This window comes from Chelon labrosus, assembly GCF_963514085.1.
Source record: "Chelon labrosus genome assembly, chromosome: 5".
NCBI lineage: Eukaryota > Metazoa > Chordata > Actinopteri > Mugiliformes > Mugilidae > Chelon > Chelon labrosus.
Genome location: NC_140341.1, coordinates 31195477 through 31222476, shown reverse-complemented (window position 1 = coordinate 31222476; position 27000 = coordinate 31195477). Strand labels below are relative to the sequence as shown.

Below are 27000 nucleotides of genomic sequence, written 5' to 3'. Positions count from 1 at the left end.
ACAACCGAGCGCCATTAACGGGGTTTAGTGGCACACTGTGAAATCACCGGTCTTTCGTTATTGAATCAAGGGATCGATTCCCATTGTTTGTTTGTTTTTTTATTTTTTATTGTTAGTATGTATATAATTTTCTTATAATCAACTTTAAACCACATATCCATGTAACGTAGTCGAATAGGAATGTGCATGGCGAATCAAGTCCCACACAAGCATGAACCAGTAAGACACGTCTCCATTGCACTACATTTTATTGTCCACTAGATACAAAAAATAGAGCACGGAGTCACTGAAGCTTCGAGTAATGAACCTTTTTTTAATCACGTGTCGAGGCTTCAACAAAACCTCGATTGCCCATCACTAATTACAGACACAAAAAAATCAATGCATCACACATTATGTGGTTATACACCTGGCCAGTAGGTGGTTTCATGTGCACATGAAGCTTCGAGAAATGAACCCTTTCTCGAACCAGTTGGCTCAAGTGGTTCGATGCCTCATGAGGCTTCATCTCGCCATCACTAGTTATACAGTCAATGGGTTTAACCAGACGAGTTCCACCAATCAGATGCATCACTGTGGGATTGTGGGATTGTTCAGGATTGTGGGTAATGAAGTACTTATCCAAGACATCGCGAATGTCCATGGCCCCATTTGTCTTTGTAAGGAAATGTTCTATTTTGTCTTTATTATTTTGTCAGAATGGACCAGAATGCTTAGTTTGTATGTGAAAATCACAAAAAAAAATCTACTGGGGGAGGATGCCCCCAGACCCCCCAACAGGGGTTAGATTTACAAACTTTGCGCCCCCCCTAACATAAAATTCACCAGCCGCCGCTGGTACACATAAAATATAGGATAATATATACACCAAGGATTATTGTACAGTGAGTATATACATACCTTGCAGCTTCAGTCAGGGCTGGCGCTAGCCATTTGGGTGCCCTAAGCACAAATGCTTGGTGGTGCCCCCCCCCAACCAACCAACCACCCACCACCAAAGGAATAACAACCATTCAGAATTTCTTAGTTAGGTTCTCTTTACTTCCAAAATAACTGCTGCAAATAAATAATTTTACATTAACAATGGCACCAAACATGAAAAGAAATAAATATAATATATATATATATATATATATATATATTCTACTGAAATGCATTTTTGATTGAACCATCATACAAAAATATTGCACACATTAGTCTTTTATATAGGCCTATGTGTCACTGGAACATTTAAAATTCAAAACTCTATTTTACCTTTAAAAGAGGTCTGATGAGGCACAATATAATAATTCTGTACATAATCTGACGACTCTGTGAATATGAAAATATACAAACACTGAGATTGTGGGTTTTTGTTTTTCTAATTGCAGTTTCACCAACAGATGTCGCCCTTGGCCTATGAACCTCTTGAAAATGACCGCATAGAACAACAACGAAACTTATCTAAAGCGGTCTAATTTGGCAAAATCACATCACGTTCAGTTGCAGGGTTTTTCTAAAGTTCACCTTACCAAGAGCTGTTTCCCACTCATCATTTCATTACGTTGTGAAAGTGTCACTTGTAGCGTTACCTTTTCACTACACATCGTTTGATCATAATTGATAACAAACGGCAAAAAAGCATCCTGAAATGCAAAGCAAACTAGGCTAATAGGCTAACGTTACGTACCTGACTATATCTCTGATGGCTAAAAGAAATATCAAGCCCAGTTTAAGCATAATCAAACATAGCATTGCTAGCTGACTAACTGATAAGTCTACTGTGCAAAAACGCAACACAGGTTCTTTTTTATTTATTTATTTATTTATTTGTGATCGTACAGTAGATAGTAACGTTACAGTAGCCCACACAGCAGCACAGGTTCGCGTGGCCGTCGTCAGATTTGGAAGTCGCTGAAAAGGCTCTTTCAAGGTTGTGGCTTCGAGTCGACTTCAGTCAGGCGCCTTCAGTGAGGCGCGGTGGTTTATGGGATGAGTAGTTCCTTCTCTCGGAAATGAAAATATGTTCACAGTCTTGTACCTTTGACTTTTTTTGGACTTTCTCTTCGTTTTTTCAATCGAAATGATATGTTATATGCTTATGAGTTCAGCCGTAGCTGGTTATCCTAAGACATGCTCTAAAACTCTTTAGATACGGATTTTTCCAAAACGTCAATGGGGGAAATGAATGGGAACCGTACTTCCGGCACCTCCGCTCTCTTTGGCTGTGGGCGGGACTGTGACGCTCTATTGAGGCATAATCGAACAGACCACTGGAAGGTGGGGAAGGGGGGCACCAGAGGGAGACTGGCGAGAGGGCCGCACAGGAGAGTCACCTTTTTCTCGACTAATTTGGTCTAGGCCTATATTACTTTTGTATTGCTTTTGTATATTAACATGCTTTAGACATATTTTATTTGTTATTTATACTAGTTGCCTATTGTGATGATTTTTCACGACCCAGATTTTTTGGTGCCCCCCCAGGCACTTGGTGCCCTACACGCAGTGCGTGATGTGCGTGTGCGGAGCGCCGGCACTGGCTTCAGTATACTTCTTTTATTTAGCTTTGTGCAACGTGTTGTAGCGGGAACTTAAATTGAAATCTTTCATGGCAGATAACGTCTCTAAGCAGACTAAGCACATAGGTTTGTTTTTAAATTCTGTGAACATATAATCTTCTTCTCATTTCACCTGAAACACACACACGATTTTCTCGATCAAATTTTCTCGCTCCTCCGCTCTTAGCCATGGCAACGTCTTCTTCACTAGTGGAGTAGTCTTTTATAAATTTGTGATATTAAATGCTTACTGTCTTTAGCCTTATATGCATCGGGAAATATACTAATCAGATTGGAATCCCTATTGTCTGTTTGTTTGATTTCCTTGTTGAAGTCTCAAGTGATCATTTTGTGTTGTTTCTGAACAAGAACTTTTATTGTGATAAAGTATTTTCTATTTACTTTTAAACTTTGCGCAAATTCTGTACTGGATTTTAACTGATTAATAATCCAAGAGGCAAATCACAAAAACTCTTAAAATATTCAAATTCATTCCGATTTAGATTGATTCAGATTGATGGTGCATCCATCTTAATTATTAAAAAGTATCGATATTGGTATCGGCGATACTGGCCCTGTATTTACTTGGTATCTGATCGATACCAAATCTAGCAGTATCGCAAACCTCTAATGTCCTGACTTCCTAAAAGTCATATTTGCATAGCTGTTATAATGCTAGCTAGCTAGCTTACTTTTCCAAAAAAAAAAAAAAAAAAACATTTGGCAAGCGTTGTTTTAGTGTAACGTTAGCTCTTATAACGTTAATTTTACCCGCTGTAGTAATTCTAAATAGTATACTAGACGGCGAAACAACATTAAAACGAGCTGACAACATATTCTATCGTTCTCAAATGTTAATTAAACACGTTCGCTGTATTTATGACATACCGATGTCGCGGATTAATCCCCGCAATCCGCAATACTTTCCTGTCACCAGTAGGAGCGCTATTGCAAGAAACGCTCCCATGGGTCGTATTCGAGAGCAACGATTTTTTTAAATTGGAGGGCTTGTTGCTTTTTTCCGGCGGGGGCGGAGCGGAGCGGAGCGCACAGGTGGAGATGGAAGGGTTCGCTGCATTTACCACACAAGACACGGCGTGCGGCAGAATGTTCGCTTTATTACGATTATATTATATTACTGGGGGTGTTACTAAATGTCAGTTGGTGGATATTGTTGGTACTGACTCCACTGTTTCTTCTCATTTTCAGGGAGAACCTGGAGAAAAAGGAGCAAAAGTAAGTTTCAGATTAGCTGTTTCTTTTTGGCTTTCTTGTTTTTTACTTGGGTCTCCGAGGAGTAAGAATGAGATGCTTTCTAAAGAGAAATGTTTTTCTCCTCAGTATGGACCCTTACTCAATTAATTAATAGTGATTTCATAGTATTTATTGACATCATTGAACTGAAAGTCATCACTCGAATATTATTGATGCAACTTCTTCTCTTCATCTGCAGGGCAGTGCAGGATTTGGCTATCAAGGAAAAAAGGGTGAGCCCGGACCCCCAGGCCCCCCCGGCCTTGCCGGCCCTCCAGGTCCTGCAACCGAGTACACAGTTGGTGGTGACGGCTCAGTTGTTTCAAGAGTCTCTGGACCCCAAGGGCCGCCTGGACCGTCAGGAGCCCCAGGTCCCCAGGGACCACCAGGAGTTTATGGAGAACCAGTTAGTAAACCCCAGAAAAAAAGAATGAAAACACTAAATACAACAAATGTGCAGCTCTTCGACTATTATTTTGTCACATTGTCAGGTTCATTCCGTTTAAAATGATGAGTAAAATGTTAGCTGTTACACTTCACTGAAAATTAGGGTAAAGTCAATTTTATTTATAGATACCTAATTCAGAAATGTTCACTGAGGACTCATATCTTTCTTTATTTTAATTTCACAGGGTGATCCTGGTGAAGATGGAAAAACTGTGAGTTAGAGTTTTTTTCTTTTTTCTTGTTCAACGGCAACAATAATGTTAAAAGCCTCAAACCTTTCACCACTTGTGAAAGGTTTATGCAATAATGGATTGTTAAATAGACACCTATTCCTTAGCTTTTTTGGTAATATGATTAACTCTAATACTCCTATGATTTAACACAGGGTCCTGATGGGCCTCCAGGCTTCCCTGGAACACCTGGGGAGCCAGGGCCAAAAGGAGATAAGGTCAGATACATCACAATAACAGATGAATAAATTGTAAAGACACAGAACCATGGTTAAATAGAACATGTCTAATGAATCTTATACATACATACAGGGAGACCGTGGAGAGGGTCAGCCTGGCCCCAGGGGACCCCCAGGACCTCCAGGACCCCCAGGACCAGGATTTAGATCTGTGAGTTAATCTTGGCTTATGTTACATGTTGCAAAATGTTTGCACAAAAGCAGAAGACTTCCTAATTTGTTAAGATGAACTGCACATAATATGTTCCAGACCTTTGTGGACATGGAGGGCTCGGGATTCCCTGGTTTGGAGTCAGTTCAGGTAAGAAGAATTAAAATGCTGTTCTAAGTTATTAATATGATTTACGATTTGAGTTTTACTATTTGTTTTTTCTTGATGTAGGGACTGCCTGGTCTACCAGGTCCACCTGGCCCTCCCGGTCCTCCTGGTCCCTCTACAGGCACAACATTGAGTTCTGAGGCATTTGGACCACCAGGAAAGGATGGAGCACCTGGTCAATCTGTAAGTGTCAAGCTTCTTGTGTCTCAACACCATTAACCAGAGACCTTGCTAAACCTTCAAACTGTCTGAACACTGACACAATGATTGCTTAGTCTAAACAAATCAACTACTGCTTTGCCTTTAGGGCTTGCCTGGTTTACCAGGTACTGATGGCCTCCCAGGAGCTCCTGGTCCCAAGGGAGAAAAGGTAATGAGATATATTATATCACTTCAGCTACATGACACGTTGATAACATACAGTATTCGCCACTGATTTGTCCTGTAACTCTGTCACGATTAATGTTGTGACTTCAGTCTCTGGGAACAGGTGTCAGGACAAGACAGTCAGCGCTAGCTAGAACAACTCCATTGCAAGTGCGTAGTCCATGAACAAAACAAGCCAAGAATTGTCCAAAAACAAAGCTGAAATGAGGGCAGCTGGGCTTGTAATATTTCTTGAAGATGTTTTGCCACTCATTAACGTAGCTTCTCCTGTTCTAAATGGCTGGCGCTGAGTCTAGCTTCTTATAAGAAACATCTGTAATTGGGACCCAGTCCCGTTGTTATTGCTTAATCCATTTAAAAACTGAACCTGTGAAATTAACACATAGGTTGACACTGGTGAAGTGAAAACCACCAAGACCTGCTCAGATTTGTAGCACGTCGCACAGCAACAAGGGTCAGGCATGAGTTTGTAGCTTCATTTAAACAGCTTTAATTGTCACTCTGTTTCCTACAATAGGGGGATTCTGGCGAACTGGGCCTTCCAGGAGCAGTTGGAGAAAAGGTGAGAACTGAGGGTTTCCCTTTGTTCAGTTTTAAACGTTTCATAGTTTCAAAAATTGCAAGGGTGCATATGGGGTATTAGAACTATGTGGTCATTGGAAAACCACAATGACATGGGGACTTTCGTTATTTCCAAGAATCTCCTTATCACTTTAATTTCTCCAGCCTAGTTCCTACTTTTCTTATCTCAACACTGCTGCCTCACTATTTATTTCCTCCTCCTCCTCCTACTGTCCTAAATCTTCCCATCTTCAGGTAACTAGGCTCCAGTCATCAAAGCCACCTTGTGTTTCAGCATGGAGCTGTTCTAACAATGTGGAAATGTTTTTTCTAATATTGTCACCTGCAGGCTGTGTGTTGGCCATGCTTTCATTAAACATTTGGTGACACCCGAATTCATTCATTCATTGATTTTCTGTAACTGCTTTGTCCTCTGGAGGGTCGCGGGGTGCTTCTGTATTTGTATAAATTTCATTGTATCTTACAAGGGAGCTCAAGGAGAACCTGGTTTATCGGGACCTGCTGGAGAGCCTGGACTGGCTGGTTTGCCTGGACCCATGGGACCAGTTGGGTCACCGGGGCCACCGGGGCCACCGGGGCCAAGTTTCCGTGTTGGATTTGTAAGTTCTCTTTAAGGTGTTTCTGAAGATGCTTTCTGATACAATTGACAGAACTCTGTGCTTAACAAAAATTGTATCAATAATACCAGATTTCTACTGTTCCACTGTCTCTAATACATGCATTGGTGTTGCTTGGAGAGTTAAAACTATACTCCTTCTAAGTCCTTAGTGTGTATAGAATATCTTTATCTACATAAACTGTATACTGTATGTAAAGTAGCTGCAGTATCTGATTATTAAACAAGGAGACGATGCATTTCAGCTATAAAATCTTCTGTGCGTTGCAAAACCAAAAATTAGTCCATTCTGAAAAAAATTAAAAAGTAACACATCTCAAACCTGTTGCATTTCAGCATGGATCCTTTCTCACTGTGTATATAAAACTTTAATCTGTATCAGAGAGGTACATTATGTTGTGCCTTTAATATTTAATCTGGAAATACATGAGGTAAGACAGAGAAAACCAACAAACAAGTTGGCATTTTATCACAAACTCTTGTATTTAAAGGATGACATGGAGGGCTCTGGGAGAGGTTTCACCAGTGGACTACCTGGTGTCAGAGGACCACAAGGAATACAGGTACTATACATTCATGTCAGTTTAAGGTCATGTGGAACAAAGTCACCTTATTTTACATTACAGACAAAATTTAAAACATGCGCTAGTTCCTGGGACTGAAATTCTATGATTGTAGTTTCTTAGCTCCACCATTACAAGTCAAAGTGTGTCTCTGATCCCCCATCTTACCAGCAACTGAAGTTGTTGAAATAACCACACTTGTGTTACTTAGATGACAGTAGTTTAATAACATAGGCAATTTTACCTGCTGCTAGACAGTCTGTAAGCTGTCTACATTCAATTTATCATTTAGATTTTTTATGCAAATAACCAAGACAAATGTTGTGTGCTTCAGGGTCCTCCTGGCTTACCTGGACTTCCAGTAAGTACATAAAGATTTTTTTGATTACTGTGTAATATTTTGGCACCATAAAATATTAATTAATAACAAACACACCTGAGGTACTACTGGGACTGTACTTAAGTATGTAAGGTAACAGGTAAGTATGTCCTATCCTCTCTCAGGTTTGGACTTATTAATATCCTTCATGTTACATTCTCCTCACATTGGTCATTATTTCACATTTTTCAGGGTTGAAATAAGGAACTTTGTTTATTACTGAGTGGAATTGAGGTCATTGCATTGTCTGGAATAGAAATTAGCATGGGAAAAATAACAAGTACACAAACAGAACTGAAGAAAACTAAAATAAAACAGAAGTAAAGACACAGGGAGCAACATAATGAAATGTAAATATAAATGACAAAAAGAAGTGCAGAAAAAGCGTATCATGCCAGCTTAAATGTGGCAGTATCACAATTTAATTTTTCACTGAACACCACATGCTATCAGCAACCACCAGCGAAGTAGTGAACAGAAAGTAGCTGAAAGCTATCTAGAGTTGTAATTAGATAGATTAGATTACCTTTGCAGTCACATTTGCATTTGCCACACTAGCTGGAATAATATTTGTTTTTATGGTAAATTTCAGCTGCACAGAATCGAAGTAAGAGACCTCTAAATTTGTTGGTTGGTGCTGTCAGTATATAGTTTGTCAACAACTTTATTTTTGTGTTTCCCCTGAGTGTTTCGTTTTACACTAATCTAACTTGAATGTACCTCTGCAGGGTAAACCCGGGTTGTCTGGCTTGCCAGGTCAGAAGGGCAGCACAGGTATTCCCGGAAGGGATGGGCTACCTGGACTGGATGGTTTCCCCGGACCTCCGGTAAAAAAAGAAAAAAAGAAAGAACTCCCTCTAGATCTGAATGAGACAGATATTTCATGCATTTCATTAACATAGTGTTAACATAGATACCCATGTGATTAAACAGTATTTGGTTTGACATGTTTCTTTACACTGCCAAAATAAGGTTACTGAGCTTTGCGAGACCATGCTCTCTAAAACCAATGTGTCATCCAGCTTTGTAAAACAACTACAAAAGGAATATGGGAAGACACTTAATTTTTTAATATCTAATATTTTCTATTAATTTTTATACCTTTCACAACTGGAGGAACATACTTTCCCATTTTATATTTAAAAGCACTTCACATGTTGATGTAATAGAGAATTTAATTTTACCTGTGAATGAAATTTACAATCTCTAAATGCACCGTCTTATTTAACAAGTTTATTTGTGTAAAATAATGTGAGCAGTAGTGCTTTTATTTCTTTTTTCTTTATTTTTACAGGGACAAAAGGGTGACACTGGTGAGAAAGGAGAGAGGGTAAATATCATTAACCCTGAACACAGTTTTCTGCATACTGTATTTTTACTGGAAAACATCAGTATGTATTTATTCTAGATTTGACAGTTAGTTATTTATTCCTTTCGGTTGTTTTAGGGTGAACCAGGACGAGATGGAGCTGGACTCCCAGGTCCACCAGGTCTACCCGGACCTCCAGGACAAATCATCTACCAGGCATCTGACAATGTAAGAAACAAAAAGTATGCTCAGGAGGCGCGCACGTAGGAAAGATCAAACTGTTGTCTAATTTACCTCCCTGTTTTAGCCCTAAATCATTCATTCCTACTAATATACCCATAACACATAAATGATAATAATAAATAAATAAATAACTGGTCATAATTATATGTAATTATTTTTGTTTCTTCTGATAGTAATCAAAAATTAGCAATGGTAGCACTCAGTAATAATATCTGTCTTAACCCATTCTCTACAGTTGGATGGTTTTGCTGGCAGAATTTGGCCTCAGGTACACCAGCTGATGGCCAATGCCGATGTTTTTTCTTTTTGTTATTTACACATTACTGAACTGTTTTTAAGTCTTTCTTTGAATGAGAACAAATTCAATCGGACAAATTTCTGAGACAAAAACAACCTTTAATCTCAATTTGACATTTAATATGAACTTAATTCAACTTAAAAATAACAGTAATCAGTATGAAACTGCCCAACAAAATCATTTGAGTGGTTTTAGCCTGATATAGAACCATAAGATTTTTTTCAGTGTCTGCATTGCAAAACAAAAAATACAAAAACAATGGAAAAATAAGTAAAATATATTAATAATAAAAAAAAAAAAAAACATAAATAGGGCTATCTTTCACCTCTACCAAGGAGAAAGGCTGGTGGATGAACTCCATCACCTTATTTCTTATTTGTTCTGCTTTGGCGCTGTCTGCCTGTCTGTCTTTTTTAGCTTTCTCAAACGCGTGTTAATTAAAGTCTGAGCCTTACTGGCAGTGATTTGTAATTATTACACAGCAATACTAATGCCAAACTTTTACAAACAGCTCTAGTACTGTCCAAATACAACTTAGCGTTTGAGGTTGTGGTTAACAGAATGTATAAAACTGAACAAATCACAGCTTTCACTTTAGCATGGAGGCACCCCACTTGTTAAACTTTTTCAAAACTTTGCTCTGATGAGGCACTATTATGAGTGCTTGCATTTTGGACTGGGCTGACAACTGAGACCAAGATTTATAACACACAGTAAAACATAATTAACTTGTCTTTACCTGTGTTGGCGCAAACAGACACATCACTGCTAACAGTGCTTGGTTGGTCTATCTTTTAACTTTATTACAAGATCAGAGTTTTCCCTGCTGCGGAAGCCGGATAAACAAGACATTTACATCATCTTTCCATTAATAAGCCAGTCATACCATTACACTGACAGAGTAAGGACTAGGATAAGATGTGTATGGATTAGCTTGTACATCAGGGGTGTCAAACTCATTTTAGTTTGAGGGGCCACATACAGCTCAATTTGATTTCAAGTGGGCCAGACCTTTAATATAACACCATATAACAACCTATAAAAAAATGCCAACTCCTGATTTTTTTCATTTGTTTTAGTGCAAAGAAGAGCAAGTAAATTAGAAGACTGTTCAATAAGCTATCCTTTTAAAAAAAAAAAAAAAGAAGAAGAAATTTCTTAAGAAAAATGAGTGGAATTTGGGCACATCGCTGTCTGCTTTAGTTTAGTCCTGGGTCTCCATGTTGTGTTCTGTTCACTTCTCTTACTAAAACAGTGGACAAACTAGGAATAGAATTTATATTCATTGAAAAATCGCACACTTCTATGCAGTGTTGGGCAAGTTACTTCAAAAACGTAATACATTATGTATTACTTGTTACTGTCATTTCAAAGTAATTCGTTACATTATAATATTACTGTCTCTGAATTGTAAGGCATTACACTACTACTGCATTACTTTTAAGTTACTTTCACCAAAATAACTGCAAATATATATATACTTATTCTAAATGTATCTTATTATGCTCCTAGGCTTAAGGCTAACAACAGAAGAATGTAATAGGCGCAGTTTAAAAAATAAAGAAAAGAAATTGCATTTAAATGAGAAGATAGTAAATGAGGTAGGAACAATAAGTGCAAAACTAACTTAAGGTCAATAAACATCAAAAAAGCAACCCCTAGCAAGCTAACCTCCTGACTACCAGGAAAAGAAATATTATCCAATCACAATTTTTTTTAATTCCCCAATCTTTGTAAGGTAATTAGAATGCTGAGAAAAAATAAAAATTAAATAAGTTTTTTAAGATTTCATATAACTGATGGATGACATTGTCCTTAATGAGAAAGAGAAAGGTACCAAAGCCCCACCCCTTTACATCTGTTATCATTGCAAAAGCTGTAAATGACCTCTGTAGATAGGCAGTATTAGTCTTAAACCTTGGCTTTAACATCAACACATATGCACAAACCAAAAGCTTAATATAAACAAAGGTTGACTGACAACCTGCACTATTAGCTTACCAGAGAGAGAGAAATATCAGCTAGTAAACTCCTACTGAACAATAACAACAACAGTAAAAGTTAGGGCTGTTGATAATGACTGGAATGTGTTGGTGCTGAGTGATAAAGTAAATAGATCGTTTGGTAATTTATAGGAGCCACGCCCCTCAGGTGGTCAGCCAAACCTAAGGTGTGTGCGCGCTGCGTGCGTGGAGGAGGGAGGGGTAAACGAGAGAGGTGGATCATACCACTGAGGGGGGTACTGCATTTCCTCGTTAAAATATTATTTTTAAACCACATACTTTCTTCGATTGTGCTATTTTTTTTAACTCTTATTTTTAGGGGTGCTGGGACAAAGTTTAGGGGTGCTTGAGCACCCTAAACAGGGTACAGTCCGACGTCGAGCCTGCTTCAGCCCTACAGGAAGAAACGTTTTACAATTTACGCTGAATTTTTCTCCTCTGCTGATCTCGCGGTGTTATTGGACGATAGTATAAAAAGAAAACACCAATTAATTTCGTGTGAAAATGCATTGTAACGCGCTTTACTGACCTTTGTACCGAGTAAAATATTACCCTTTTTTTTTTTTTGGAATGCCTTACATAACAGCGTTACAGCAAAAAGCAATACATTAGAGTAATTACATTACTTTTGTAACGCGTTACTCCCAACACTGCTTCTATGTAATTTTCGCTTTGCAATTTCATGCTGCGTACCAGATTAGACACTCTGGTGGGCCGCTTTTGGTGTTTTGACACCTATGTTGTACATGTTTGTTATTTATGGGATCAGCAAAAGCACATGTTCACCTGACAGGAAAATACAGAACACTAGTCTAATGAAGTTAAATGTACAATTGTATTTTTGTTTTCCTGCACAGGGTGGGCCTGGTCTGCCTGGTCAAGCTGGATTCCCTGTGAGTCTTTTTGTGCTTTAATCTTTAATTTCCAGTCTTTTGTCAAAGACGAAGTGATGATGGGTTCCTGCGGGTATTATTGCTGATTATATTGGCTTGAATTGATCTATTGGACTAAATAGCTTCCTATTTTCAAATAACTGTTAGTTTGATCTGTTGTTACTTTAAATTGTCTTTTTTTATTAATCTTTCAGGGTCCTATTGGACCTAAAGGTGACAGAGGAGACCCTGGTCCTCCAGGCTACGGAGTGAAGGTAAAGGCTTATTAGATTCTTTCAGATATGAATTAGCTGCTCATGATCATGGACACACTCCTGTCATTGAGCCCGTGTTGTCTTATTGCTGATGTTTAGGGTGAGAAAGGTGAACCAGGCTTAATAATTGGACCTGATGGAAATCTTCTACATCTGGAAGGGCTAGCTGGGTCCAAAGTGAGTCTCGATGCATTTGAGTGTTTGCATTTATATTTGTCTGAGCCTGTTTGTTGTATTTTTTTGATTATTTTGATACATTCAGCCTGTGGTTTTGTTTTTGAAGCTAATCATATTTTTATGCATGCATATAGGGAGACAGAGGACTTCCAGGACCTGTTGGACCTCCTGTAAGTGTTTAAGAATGTCCAACATCGTTTGTGTTAAACAATGTATTTTTTTCTCTCTTGATTCTCCAGCCTGCTTATATTGTCTTATCTGGTATGCTTTATTGCTTTAGGGCCAGTATGGTCCTCCTGGATTAAAGGGTGAAATCGGAATGCCAGGAAGACCAGTAAGTGCCCCCTTCTTGGTGTTGATGTGTGACTATTTTCACATAGACATGTAAAGCTAAAGCTGAAGCACCACACACATTTTACTGACCAGACTTACTTTATATTCCTTTTCACTAGGGTCGCCCTGGGGTCAATGGATACAAGGGAGAGAAAGGAGAATCAGCAACCGGTTCTGGCTATGGCTACCCCGTATGTATTAACATGATTACCAACACCTTAGGAAGGCAGACTTGACATAGGTAGAGGTTAATACAGACAGTTAAAACATTTTTTTGCTGTCTTTTCAACCTCCAAGCAGTTTTCAAACAGAAGGCAGGCCATATCAAAAGTTGTAGCATTGACTAACCATGACTACACATACACAGTGAATAGGAAGCAGCAAAACTAAACTAGCTCATATTTTCATCCCTCTTTTTGGCTTGTTTCATGTTAATATCCTTAATTTAACTAGGAAAGTCTGACCAAGATCTATTTTCAACATTCTACCTAAGTGGCCCTTTAGCTTTTTAGCTAATTATGTTTTGTTCACATTGGTTACCTTTAACCAAGTTCCAGTGTAGGGCCAATATTTGTAACACAACCGTAGTTTAATTATGCAACTGTCAGCCGCTGTGTTCCTCTGTCTGGACAGAAGAACCCATTAAGAGCGCTGTTTTACATTTGCAAAGAACCCCTATATTTAATACCACAAAATTTCAGGGTGGAATGTTGGTGAATGCTTTCTTCGGAGTGGGTATCCTCATTCCTCTTATTAGTTAATAATTGTGTAAAAGATGAAGGCTAAAATAATTAAAATACTGGCTGTCCAAATGGCTGATTCTATTTCAGCCACCACTGACTAAGTCTTAATAACTTTATTTTCAACAGGGAGTCCCTGGTCAACCAGGACCACCCGGACCACCTGGACCCCCTGGGCCAGCCATTCCTTTAGATCGCTTTAATGTAAGTGCACAAGATTACAAACCTCATGTGTTGGATATTTATGTATAACAGTGAAAGTTAATGTATCTCATGTACCCTAAACTGAATCTCTTTCTTTCTCTTTATAGCACTATGATGATACTTCAAGGAATTACCCCGGTATGACATAACAGCTTACTGTACATTATTTATTATTTTATCACTAACACATAATACAGCAGGATAGATTTCCTCCAGGAGAGGGATCTGAAGGGAGACGTTAAGTAAATGTAACAAAGGAAGCGAGATTTACAACGGATTAAAAGTGTCTGCATAGATGAAACTATATTATCATAATTTCAGTTTGGTGCTTCTACTTGAGCCTGAAATGGTTGTCACATACATTACACACTATTATAAACAGATAAAACTATTAACACTAGATCTTCTGATGGATGAGTGATAAAGAGAATAGAGAAACGTGGTGATAACAGCTGTGCAGTGCCATTTTATTGCCAATATGTTTTATTTTGTTGTAGCAATTAAAGGGGAAAAAGGAGAGCGAGGTGACCGCGGAACTCCTGGGATCCCAGGTAACTCCCTTTGCTTACAGTTTGCATAAAATACACGTGTAATACTGTTGTTATTTACAGTAACCATATATTCATCTTCATTGCTGAGGCACTGTTCTTTTTTTTTTCTTTTTTCAAGGAACTGCCTCTAATTTTGATATTTACGCATTCAAGGTAAGTAGCTCATCATTTCACCACTGGCCAGTTTTATTAGTGCGCTTGATGTATTCAAAATCTTTAATAACAGAATGGACTGAAGGGAGAGCAGGGACATCCAGGTGTCAAGGGAGAAAAAGGAGAGCCTGGTGGTGGATATTATGATCCACGTCTTGGTGGTGTGCAAGGCCCACCGGGGCCTCCAGGCAACCCTGGCCTACCGGTGAGTAGTTCTGAACGTAAAATGCCTCAGTTTGTATTTACTGATATATACAGAAGATTTCTGGTTCTGGCCACTGCCAAAGATTTGTCCTTATACCCGGATGTTTGATGTTCTTCTGATTTCGTTTTTATTATTTTATTTAATAAAACAATAGACACAGACATGAATATTGTAAACTCAAGCTCTTTCAGTGTCTGGGAAAATGCATGTAATTGCATTTCAATTCAAAACAGTACAAAAAGAAAGAAAATATCCCTGGCCAAAACTGAACAGACTTAAAGTGCCATTTAAGTACAAAACTACTTTTTCGGAACAGTATTGACTTTAAATGGTAAAAAAAAAAAAAAAGAAAAGAAAAAAAAAGTTTGGGTTGCCGACACGTCTTGTCCGTACTCGGGCACTGTCCATAACAGCTGCTCACTGCAACATACTTTGCATTTAGATGGCACCGTGCTTTCATCCAGTACCTCCATTTTGGTAGCCGTTAGCCGAGCTCTGAGTGCATCAGTGTAATCGGTGTACCAGCACGATTGTGCACTGACAAAAGTTCTGCGTTGTTTGGAATTCAAACTGCGATTAAATGCGTTCATTTTTTAATGCAATTCAGTTTTTGGTACATAATTAATCGTAGTCAACGCATTCCCGCCCCAAGTCCCACCCCTATTTTTTATATGTAATGTTTTCTTCAAAGGGAGATTCCATAATGGGCCCTCCTGGACCTCAGGGACCTCCAGGGTCACCAGGGTTTGGTTACGATGGACGTCCAGGACCTCCAGGCCCTCCAGGACCCCCAGGGTCCCCCTCACTACCTGGAGCTTATAGACCCAATAACCGTAAGCAGCCTTTTCTGTGTTAAAAAAAAAAAAAAAAAACTCTTTTAACACAGAAAACTAATCTTTATTATTATTATAACTGACTTCATACAACTACTACCTTAAATTGATTAAAAAAAAGTTTATTTCAAAAGCAACACATTACATACTACTAATGCTTAGCTAGCATTAGTTTAATATTTAGCAGCTGTGTGATCTCGCTCTACACCGCAGTCAATTTACTTGTTGACTACTAGAGAAATTGTCACTTAAACTGTTGACAAGACAAATCTTTGATAAGCCGTTGTTTGAATTTATAGCTGTCAGTGTCCCAGGACCTCCTGGCCCTCCTGGCCCACCAGGAAGCCCTGGTCACTCCTCTGGGGTAAGTGCATTTTAACTGGAGCTGAGCTTGCAAAGAAGTTTCACTCACATCACTTACAATTCATAGGGATAATTTAGCAAACTGGCCCAGGTATGATCTGAACAAGAACATGTTCTGTGCCTGAGAGTTATGTGATAAAATGGCAATGGCATTGGCAATTATTTCATAGTCATTTGTTTTATTTACAAAAAACAAGTTGAACACAGTGTTTATTTGTTTTCCACAGGTGACAGTTTTGAGGTCATATGACACAATGATTGCTACTGCCAGACGGCAGGCAGAGGGCAGTCTCATCTACATCATGGACAAAGCAGACCTTTATTTAAGAGTGCGAGATGGATTGCGGCAAGTCATGGTATAGCTTTCTACTTTTCATAGAGCCTAGAACAAGCATTTATAACATAGGCTATGTCACAGAGCTTTAATACAGTTAATTCAGTTATAGTTCATAGGTACTATATTGAAAAAAAAACAGTGTTTACACACAACTGCCAATAATCTGATCTTCCAAAAATTTGTTGAAGCACTAATCACATGTTTCCCTTCACCTCCTCCTTCCCCTCCAGCTTGGTGTGTACAGTCCCTTTTTTGGAGATCTGGTAAGTTCCGCAGAACAATAAAATAGAATATATACATTGAGACGAACACTGACAGCTTGATCATTTCCTGAATCTATGCTTTTCATTAAAAGGAGAATGAGGTGGCAGAAGTCCACCCACCACATGTGATTCTGTATCCCCAGTCCCAGGACCAGTCCCACAACAACAGAGCAGGCCACTACTCCCAGGGAGGTTCTGCTGTGCGACCCATTGAGCCTCCGCCACAACTACCTGTAGACCCCAAATACGCTCCACACTATGACCCTAGATTATCAGACCAGAGACACACAGGTCAGACTGATGGAAGATTAGTCACCCAACGGACTGAGAGCAGATACCCTGTCACTCCACAGCTACAACCCAGCCCACCTTTGGCAGAGCCTGCTGGCCGCGTTGAAACCTCAGCATCAGGAGTGAGTAGAACTGAAGCAGCTCAAGATTGTAATAAATATCAAATTACCTCATTATGAAGGTTGCATTGGTATGACCCATGAACAGTTGACAGGAGCTGGACAGTGGACTGCAAAATGGTTTCCAAACAGCCCAAATCATCTTGTAATAAACATAAACCCACTCTTCTTTCATATCTAAAAAAGTAACGTCTCAACGTAATTGACAGCTGTTTGCTCATTCCCTTGCAGATTTCTTTCTACAAATCATCATTTCAAGTGTGGTATAGGTTCAAGTTAACTTACCTCAAGTAACATGAGGTGGGACAAGTAGCTTCAAACTGGGAACTCTGAATAGGGGAGGTGGACTGAGATCTGAATCTGCCATCAATTTACTATACAGTTGTAACTTCTGTTCCCCATTCTTACTGCTAGGATGGAGCTTCTGACTGATAATGGGTAATTAGGGCACCTTTAACAGGTAAGTATCTAGCTATTAACAGAAAGTCGTGTAAGTATCTTTCTGATGGGCTACACCCACAGATGTTATATTTTAACCTTACCTCCCCACCAGTCCTGGCAAAAGGTCTCCAAGGTCTCAAAAGGTCTACAAGTTCAGTTGCCTCTCTTTAATGCTTTTGTTAGTGATGCTTAGCCAAATCAGTGCTATTTTAACGAAAACCTGTCTTACTGTCTTCACCAGCTACACCTCATTGCCTTGAACGCCCCACAAACTGGTAACATGAGAGGAATTCGTGGGGCAGACTTTTTGTGCTTCCAGCAGGCTCGTGCTGTGGGTCTGAAGGGAACCTTCAGGGCCTTTCTGTCCTCCAAGCTTCAAGACCTTTACACCATTGTCCGCAGGTCGGACAGGGACAGCTTACCTATAGTTAACCTCAAGGTAACTGCTGTTAAAATAGTACTAAGTACAACGGCAGCACTAACACTTGTAGAAGGTTTAGAGAAAAACTAGTCCTTGTTGGTTTGGGATCTCATGGATATCTTCACCATAGACCTTTTTATATCAGATAGTTTGACTTTCATAGCATGGAAAGCACAAGAATAGTTATGAAGGCTCAGTTCCATTATCCATTCCAGTAAGATGATGTCAAGATGCATGCCGTAAAAAAGGTCTGTTGTCTACAGTCATTTTGTGTGTGTCGCTATTTTATAAGGAAAACTTTATACAGAAGAAGGTAAATGTAACATGCTGTTTTCTTTCTTTTTCATGCAGGACCAAATGTTGTTTAGCAACTGGGAATCTATCTTTGGAGACAGTGCAAGCAAACTGAGGGAGAACATACCAATCTATTCCTTTGATGGAAGAGACATCCTCAGGGACAGTGCATGGTGAGTTTCCGTTAAATATGTAAAATTATATTTGTACCACAAAGCTTTAATGCAACACCCTGTGGACTCACATGCAGTAGTGGCTTTTGTTTTCTTTTGCTGATTAGCAGTTGTTGTTTGTTCGTGTTTATATCCAGGCCTGAGAAAATGGTCTGGCATGGATCAAGCAAGAAAGGCCACAGGCAAACAGACCACTACTGTGAAACATGGCGGGCAGGCGACCGTGCTGTGACTGGTCTGGCATCCTCACTACAGAGTGGTCACATCCTGCAGCAAACCTCCAGTAGCTGCTCCGGCTTCTACATCGTCCTCTGCATTGAGAACGCCTTAACATCATCCTCCAAAAATTAAATCCCGTCCCTCCTCTTTTTTTCCTTCCGGGCCCAAGTTAAAAGCAATTTTTTTTTTTGTCCAAGCAGACAAGTTTTGTTCTCTTACTTTCCCAGATAACGCAGCTTGTGAACATGTGACGTCCAATGAACTGGCCCTGTGGCATTTTGACTAACAGGGAGACTTTGCATTGTCGATTCCTCCCCTCCAAAAACGCCAAAGAGATGGGTCAGACAGAGGGGTGTTGGTCTTTTTTCTCGGGGGCATTGGCACATATTTCCTTCAAGGGGCAGAACAGCAGCAGAGAAGCTAACAGCGTTCTCAAATCGTATCCCTTTTTTAAAAAAAAAAAAATGTATATTACATATTTGTTGTCTGTGATCTTTTTTTGATCATCAGCGTTTTACCATTTGAACTGTTTAAAAAAAAAAATGCTATATCCGTCTTTAAAAAAAAAAAAAAATCTTTAGTCTTTTTTATTTTATTAATCCATAATTGGTTACAACAAGGACTTTTTAAAAAAAAAAAATGAATATGATAATAGATATTTATTTTTAAATGAAGTTATGTAAGGCCAAAAAATTAAAAAATATTAAAAAGTGCTAAATACCCTCATTTATATTATACGCCACACAGAATATTTAACACTGATTGGAAATTGTGCCTTATTACCCACCTGGGACTTCTTTACACAATAAGTGAACCATTTGATTTGTATTCATTATTCTGCAGATATGTACATATTACAGTAGTTTTTCAGACGTCCATTAAAATACTTGTACTTCACACTAAATTTAAATGATCCTTTTGGATGTTGATGCTGCTGTAATCCTAAATACAGAGGCAAAATTGTTGATTCTAAAATGATTATCTCCCTCTTTTCTTTCCGCCATATAAAAATGTCTCAGTAAGTAAACTGGAAGTGATTAGTCTGCCAATCTATGCTGGAGCGATTGCCATTGCTAAGTTTTCAGACTAACTAGGCCTTAGTGCAACTGATGTTATGACTGATCCTGTGGACGCATTTTTTTTCATAACAAATTGCGCTGTACTTTCTCTCCCAGGCACTGAATTAAAGTCTTTTTCAACCAGTAATGTGATCTAACGTACGCTTGTCTTTTGAATTACTGAATCGCTTAGCTATAACCACCTGTGATGACACTGCGACCTTCATGCATTTCATAGCTTTAATCAGCATGTTTATGTCCCACTCAAGACAAACTGTATAAAATGTATTGAATTTTTAGATAATTTATTGTCTTATTTGGAGACTGGGGGATTAAGTAAGTTCAGTAATATTGTATATGTGATGTTGCATCAAGCCCTTTGTACCTCCAAAGTGAGAAATGTAACTCAAGGGATGCCCTTGAGTCAAAGTTCATTGATGTTGAAGATAAGTTTTCTGCTAGAATCTTAAGCCTGCTCAGATTGTCAGTGGTCAAATTACATTGTGGGTAACCGAGTCACCTGTTTCTGACAAAGATGACTTTGAAATAAAAGCAAATAAGTGCTGTATCCACTTTTAACTGTCTACTGTAACATTGACAGTTCAATGCAGCAGACCACCCCTTGGGCACTGTTACAGACTCACTGGAACATATCAAGATTGATGTTTTTCAAAATGAAAATTCAAGTCAGTCATGGATACACTGGTAGGCGTTTGAGATGATATTCAGTTAAGAATCTTAAAGGAACAGTATGTAGGATTGTGGCCAAAACTGGTACTGCAATCACTTTCAAAATACTGTAGAACGGTGTATCCCCTCCGCCTCCCCCCTGACTCGAGGTTGCCAGCTAAGCTGCAGGATCCAGCAGGATCAATTACGTTTCACATTGCCATAATCGATGTGCTAATGTTGTTTTCCTCGGCGTTTCAGCATAATGACAGAGAAACGGGCTCATAATGCATTGCTACTGTTAGCAATGACAACTCGCCGTTTTTATTTCCCAAACAATTCCTTACCTATTCAATTCGATGACCCACCTCCTCTGTATGCGCTAACGTAATGTTACTTTGCACGAACATGCATAACTTTGTTCCACTGTCGTGAATATTTTAAATGTCCATTTACATTATGTACAAGTAAGTTAGCCAAACATAGATGAATCTTACCTGTCCAGGAGAAAATTAGCAACGTTGGCGTCTGTCTTTAAATTCTTCTCCGTTTTCAGCCGTCTCCATCTTTCAAAGTCATCTCCTATAGGAGATCTATCTCCTACAAATCCTTGTTTTATCCGACACGTTCGTAGCTGCAGCTGTGGTAACTAGAGCAGAGCTGGCAACCCGGAAGACGAAACTCTACTGACTTTGTAATTAGTAGATAGGTGGAGGGTGGCGCCTCAGGCCAAAACACAACATGACAACATCAACATCAGTTGAGGGCTGCAACTTTCACTTTTAAATGACAATATCCTGGCCGGACCACTGTTGTCAGTGATATAAGTATTTGAAATGAACATGATTTCTTCATGTCTAGTGACATTCATTCATTCATTCATCTTCTATACCCGTTTAGTCCTGTTAAGGGTCACGGGGGTCTGCTGGAGCCTATCCCAGCTGTCATCGGGCGAGAGGCAGGGGTACACCCTGGACAGGTCGCCAGTCCATCGCAGGGCCACACACAGAGAGACAGACAACCATTCACACTCACATGCACACCTATGGCCAATTTAGAATCACCAATTAACCTAATGAGCATGTCTTTGGATGGTGGTAGGAAGCCGGAGTACCCGGAGAGAACCCACGCAGACACAGGGAGAACATGTAAACTCCACACAGAAAGGCCAGCCGGCCCATGGATTCGAACCGGTGACCTTCTTGCTGTGAGGCATCAGTGCTAACCACCTCTCCACTGTGCCGCCCGTCTAGTGACATATCAGGGCCATTATTTGATTAATTGAAATACATTTCTATACTGTTCCTTTAATTACAGTTTGTCAGTGTTGGCCTAAATTGATAGTTACTTTGAACTGCTCCGCTGCCCCTTTATTGTCTTATGTAGTGGATGAGATGGATTTGCAAACAACAAACCACAGCAAAGTACAAGGCGCTCTCAACAACTGACTGGTAGAACATTTCCAGCAACTTGGTGCTTACATTGAAAGGCCTGAGCTTCCTCAGGAAGTAGAGTCTACCCAGGCTCTTCTTGTACATAGCATTGCTGTCCCCTGTGGTGCACTATGTGGTGGTACACTGCCGCAGGTAGATGACAGCATCATCCACACCAACATGAGGCTGATATGCAAACTGAAGAGTGTCCAAGACTGGGGCCACCAGGGGTCTCAGCTGAGTCAGGACGAGTCTCTCCAGGACCTTCATTACATGTGACATCAGTGCAACTGGTCTAAAATCGTTGCGGCGAGATGGGCTTCTTGGGTACTGCCACTATGCAGGATGTTTTCCATAGCACCGGTATCCTTTCCAGTTTCAGACTCAGGTTGAACATGAAGTGCAAGTCCGCTGTGTCAGTCAGCTGTGCAAGTCCGCTGAACCTGGGGGTTGACACGGTCCAGGCCTACTGTCTTGCCTTGCTTGACTCTGATCAAGGAACTTTAGTAGGGTTATTGATTACAAAGTTAATGGCTAATTATTTTTTACGGCGTGGCACAGTATAACTCCAAAGCTAATATTTTGATATCTTAATCAAATGAATGACTCAAACTTCATATCATTGATAATAATATAATTCTGTACAAGAACTCTGTAATCAATACACTTAAAATATCATGAACATATGGCAGTAATGAAAATAATAATTAAAATATTAATAATACTGAAAGGTCCAGCATAAATGAATAATTAAATAAATTAAAATAGCAAACAATACAAATAATAATAATAAAATAAAAAAATAAAAAATCTTAATGTAGGTTACATTGTACATTCCCAACAACAAATCAGACATTTTTCATTATCTTATCCTCCCATCGCCTCTTCCAAATCTCCACTCCCCAATAGTTCCAGAAATATCTTCCAAATGTTGTAAAATTCAGAAGCCCTCTTTCTAACAATATAGGTCAGTTTCTCAAGAGCTAAACTCGATATTAAGTTATTTAACCAGTGGTTAAAAGAGGGGCAACCAACATTCTTCCAGCATAATGCAATACAGCATTTGGCCTGTAGTAAACAAAGATCAACCATTTTTCTTTCCTCACAAGATAAAGTACAGTCATCTGGATACATGCTTAAAATACATAACTTAGGGCAAAAAGGTACAGGGGAAGTTGTGATCTGAGAGATGTACTTTAACACTGTACTCCAAAATTTTTGAATCTCTTCACATTTCCACAAGCAATGTACCCTGGTGCCTATTACACTTACTGTATAACATAGATCAAGTACATTAGGATCAAATTTACTTAATTGTACAGGGGAGATGTACAGTTGAAACCAGATGTTTAAATACACTGTGTTAAAAGACACAAACCTTTTTTCTTCACTGTCTGAAGTTAAATCAGACTAAACCTCTCCTGTTTTAGGTCAGTTAGGATTACTAAAATTATGCTAATTGATGAGAGAGATGAGAGAGAGAATTTCTTAAAGAATTTTTTATTACTTTCTTCAGAGCCAGGAGCTTACATACATTTCCTTAGTATTTGGTAGCATTGCCTTTAAACTGTATGACTTGGGTCAAACGTTTTTGGGTATCCTTCCACAAGCTTCTCGCAATAGTCTGCTGGAATTCTGGTCCATTCCTAATGACAGAACTTGTGTAACTGAGTCAGGGTTGTAGGCCACCTCGCTCTCACACGCCTTTTCAGATCTGCCCACAAATTTTCTATGGGATTGAGATCGGGGCTTTGTGATGGCCACTCCAAAACATTGATTTTGCTGTCCTTAAGCCACTTTGTAACTACTTTGGCAGTATGCTTAGGGTCCTTGTCCATTTGGAAGACCCATTTGCGCACAAGCTTTAACTTCCTGGCTGATGTCTTGAGATGTTGCTTCAATATTTCCACATAATGTTCTTTCCTCATGATGCTGTCTATTTTATATAGTGCACCAGTTCCTCCTGCAGCAAAACAGCCCTACAACATGATGCTACCACCCCCATACTTCACAGTTGGGATGGTGTTCTCAGGCTTACAAGCTTCCCTCCTTTTTCCTCCAAATGTAACAATGGTCATTATGGCCGAACAGTTCCACTTTAGTTTCATCAGATCACAGGACATGTCTCCAAAAATTAAGGTCTTTGTCCCTATGTGTATTTGCAAACTGTAATCTGTCTTTTTTATGTTGCTTTTGGAGTAATGGCTTCTTCTTCACTGAGTGGCCTTTTAGTCCATGTCGGTACAGGACTCGTTTCACTGTGGAGAATGACACTCTCTTACCAGCTTCATCCATCATCTTGACAAGGTCTTTAGCTTTTGTTCTGGGGTTGATTCGCACGTTTCGGACCAAAACACATTCATCTTCGGGACATAGAACCAGTCTCCTTCCTGAGCGGTATGATGGCTGGACATTCCCATGATGTGGGATATACTTGCGTATAATTGTTTGAACAGTTGAAAGTGGCACCTTCAAGCATCTGGAAATTGTACCCAAGGATGAACCAGTCTTGTGGAGCACCACAATTCTCTTCCTGATATCTTGGCTGATTTCTTTTGATTTTCCCATGATGTCAAACAAGGAAGCAGTGTGTTTGAGGTGTAGCCTTAAAATACATCCACAGGTGTGCCTCCAGTTAACTCAGATGTTGTCTGTTAACCTATCAGAAGCTTTCAAAGCCATGACATTGTCATCAGGGCTTTCCTTCATTGTTTAAAGACATAGTAATCTTTGTGTATGTAAACTTCTGACTTTGAGGAAAGTAATAAACGATTATCTAAGAAATTCTCTCTCTCATTATTGTGGCATTTAGCAAATAGAAATAATTTTAGTAATCCTAACTGACCTAAAACAGGAGAGGTTTAGTCTGATTTAACTTCAGACAGCGAGGAAAAATTTTTTATGTGTCTTTTAACACAGTGTATGTAAACATCTGGTTACAACTGTATGTTCGCATTATCCAATTAAATTGTATCATTCTCAGGCGAGTGTTAATGGTTTGAGTGTGTGTTTTTAAACATATTTTACTCCATTCAATAAGTGAGATATCTTCTTGTAAGTCACGTATCCACTCCTGTCTTTTACTATCAGAGTTTTCCTTATGGTTTTTAACCAACATGTTATAAAACCGGGAGACCAGTTGTTTGTGACATGAGTTTCTAAGATGGAGAATGGGGGTTGTTGCACTGAATTGTTTAAGTGTGCAAGAATAAAACTTCTAAGTAGCAAATACTTAAAGAAGTGTTTCTGTCCATGTCGTTCTTAGCCGAGGCGAAGTGTTCATTACATGTGTGTGCTACTTAAATGAGAGTCATTCAACATTTTTTGTACTGCTAAAGTTTTTTTGAGAACTTTTCATTATCCTTGTCCATAAATGATACATGCCAAGTTTGGTGAGAATTGGATGAACGGGCTAGGAGGAGTTTATTGTGCTTTGAGGAGCAATTTTTTCAAAATGGCGGAAAAAAATGGCAGGTGGGAAAGGGCTATCTAAGGAATTAGTGGGAGAAAGAATTTTGTTTTCTAGGGCAGACGGTTCTTGAGATATGAGGCAAAACGTAAATTGGCTTATTATAACACCACCTAGCTGCAAGCATGTGTATTGACACCTTGGCAAAGTGACATGCTAAGACTTCTACCAAGTTACCAGATTTGATGCCTTTTGCCCTTGCAGTTTGTCCTGGGCAGACACTGTTAGTTAAGCAGAAAATTAAGGCGAAGGCACAGAAGAATAAAAATCGCAACAAAATCAATAGGGATCCTGCAACTTCGTTTGCATGGACCCCTAAAAATCGCAACACAATCAGTAGGGATCCTGCAACTTCATTGCATGGACCACTAATTATGTTGATAAAAGAGGTCGAGTACAGAGTTCAGTGGGAGCAGAAGTTCTGTGGACTGTGCGTTTAGGCCACAGCAGGTGAACTGTTCATAATTTAGTTAAATCGTTGAATTTCATTGTTCATATGTAGCTACTGGGGCCACATTCAGTTGTTTTTGTCACTGCAAAGAAAAAGTTATCCTACATGTATTCATCTGCTTGATGTGTGTATCTGTTCAGCTTGTTTGGACTGAATATTAATTAGAAATGAATGAAAATTAAATGCTATTAAATATGTCATTATTATCATTTTAAACAATTAAAGTGATGGGTAATAATAGATTATGACGGGATTTTTATGACCCTGTCAGTCAAAATGACAGACAACAAAAGTCTAGCACAACCTCTGGGCCTGACTGTGTAAACGGTACAAAGTTCCTCAGACTGAGCCACATAACACTGTTCCACCAAATCAGCACCAGGAGCATTGTGCGTAGCCATTGTCCAGAGTTGGCATGTTGGCTGGGAAACCCTCTCCTCGTCTCTGCAGGTGAGCTTTGCAGCAGCTGTGCTCACACACTACATAGCTAATGCTAGTTCTATCGTTCCTTGCTTTCTCTTGTTAATGTCATTCTATCTCCAATGTGCGTCCATAAAGCTGAGCCTCTGAGGGTGCACTGATGTTAGTTGCCTGTTTGTTTGGCTGTTGGATTCCACCTTTAATTGTGTATTTTGCCTCACAGCACGTAAGAGTGATGTGGTGGTTTTGCATTCTCATAACAAGAATGCAGTGTAAGTACATTTGTAGAGAATCTGGTTGGTGGTCAATGCACATACACTGACTGCTTTGGAAAAAATGAATGCAATTTGGCTTTGTTTCAAATCAGAATTAAAAGGTTATCGGGGGAAAAATTAAAAGTGGTCCTCCCAATTGGCGTGAACCCGTTTGATCTGGCAATGCTGTAAGGCGGTGATGGCTTCCAATGCATTTGCAAGTTAGCAGTACATTTCAGTTAATATCACACTGCAATCTAGTCAGCTGCAGTTTGTAGATAATAGTGCACTGGTTACTTAAATCATACTCAGCACTATCAATGGGAATTAATGGAAAAATATAGTAAACACTTTCTGTATAGTATTGTGGTGAGGTGTGGTCGGGGAAGAGTTATAGAGAAGTCTGTGTATGGTTATATTATCACTGAGAACGGTCACCGACAACGCCACCTGGGGAATGTCACCCCAGGAAGTAGTTTTGAGTCCCAGCCTCCTTAAGGACACACGGGTTCGTTTTGCTCAAGGCAAGAGACACATTTCACTTGTGAAGGAATTATGTATATACTTTATTACAAA

General features: G+C 39.3%; 1 protein-coding gene across 5 annotated transcripts in view; it reads left to right on the top strand.

Moving 5' to 3' along the window:
• The window catches only part of col18a1a (collagen type XVIII alpha 1 chain a), a 109252-nt gene extending 89397 nt beyond the window's left edge, over positions 1 to 19855 (top strand). For 4 of the 5 annotated variants that reach the window (XM_084544375.1, XM_084544374.1, XM_084544373.1 and 1 more), the window contains 34 exons: positions 3747 to 3773; positions 3991 to 4197; positions 4424 to 4450; positions 4624 to 4686; positions 4781 to 4858; positions 4958 to 5008; positions 5090 to 5209; positions 5334 to 5396; positions 5931 to 5975; positions 6463 to 6594; positions 7103 to 7174; positions 7509 to 7535; positions 8282 to 8380; positions 8848 to 8883; positions 9001 to 9090; positions 12264 to 12299; positions 12494 to 12553; positions 12653 to 12730; positions 12865 to 12900; positions 13011 to 13064; positions 13183 to 13254; positions 13933 to 14007; positions 14115 to 14145; positions 14505 to 14558; positions 14677 to 14711; positions 14785 to 14916; positions 15608 to 15749; positions 16049 to 16113; positions 16340 to 16468; positions 16680 to 16712; positions 16805 to 17125; positions 17805 to 18002; positions 18336 to 18451; positions 18589 to 19855. In XM_084544375.1, coding sequence (XP_084400501.1) covers positions 3747 to 3773; positions 3991 to 4197; positions 4424 to 4450; positions 4624 to 4686; positions 4781 to 4858; positions 4958 to 5008; positions 5090 to 5209; positions 5334 to 5396; positions 5931 to 5975; positions 6463 to 6594; positions 7103 to 7174; positions 7509 to 7535; positions 8282 to 8380; positions 8848 to 8883; positions 9001 to 9090; positions 12264 to 12299; positions 12494 to 12553; positions 12653 to 12730; positions 12865 to 12900; positions 13011 to 13064; positions 13183 to 13254; positions 13933 to 14007; positions 14115 to 14145; positions 14505 to 14558; positions 14677 to 14711; positions 14785 to 14916; positions 15608 to 15749; positions 16049 to 16113; positions 16340 to 16468; positions 16680 to 16712; positions 16805 to 17125; positions 17805 to 18002; positions 18336 to 18451; positions 18589 to 18802 — 3018 coding nt within the window. In that variant the 3' untranslated portion in view covers positions 18803 to 19855. The remainder of the gene's footprint in view (positions 1 to 3746; positions 3774 to 3990; positions 4198 to 4423; positions 4451 to 4623; positions 4687 to 4780; positions 4859 to 4957; positions 5009 to 5089; positions 5210 to 5333; positions 5397 to 5930; positions 5976 to 6462; positions 6595 to 7102; positions 7175 to 7508; positions 7536 to 8281; positions 8381 to 8847; positions 8884 to 9000; positions 9091 to 12263; positions 12300 to 12493; positions 12554 to 12652; positions 12731 to 12864; positions 12901 to 13010; positions 13065 to 13182; positions 13255 to 13932; positions 14008 to 14114; positions 14146 to 14504; positions 14559 to 14676; positions 14712 to 14784; positions 14917 to 15607; positions 15750 to 16048; positions 16114 to 16339; positions 16469 to 16679; positions 16713 to 16804; positions 17126 to 17804; positions 18003 to 18335; positions 18452 to 18588) is intronic. The other variant, XM_084544372.1, reaches the window with a different exon arrangement.
• The last annotated feature ends 7145 nt before the right edge of the window (positions 19856 to 27000 follow it).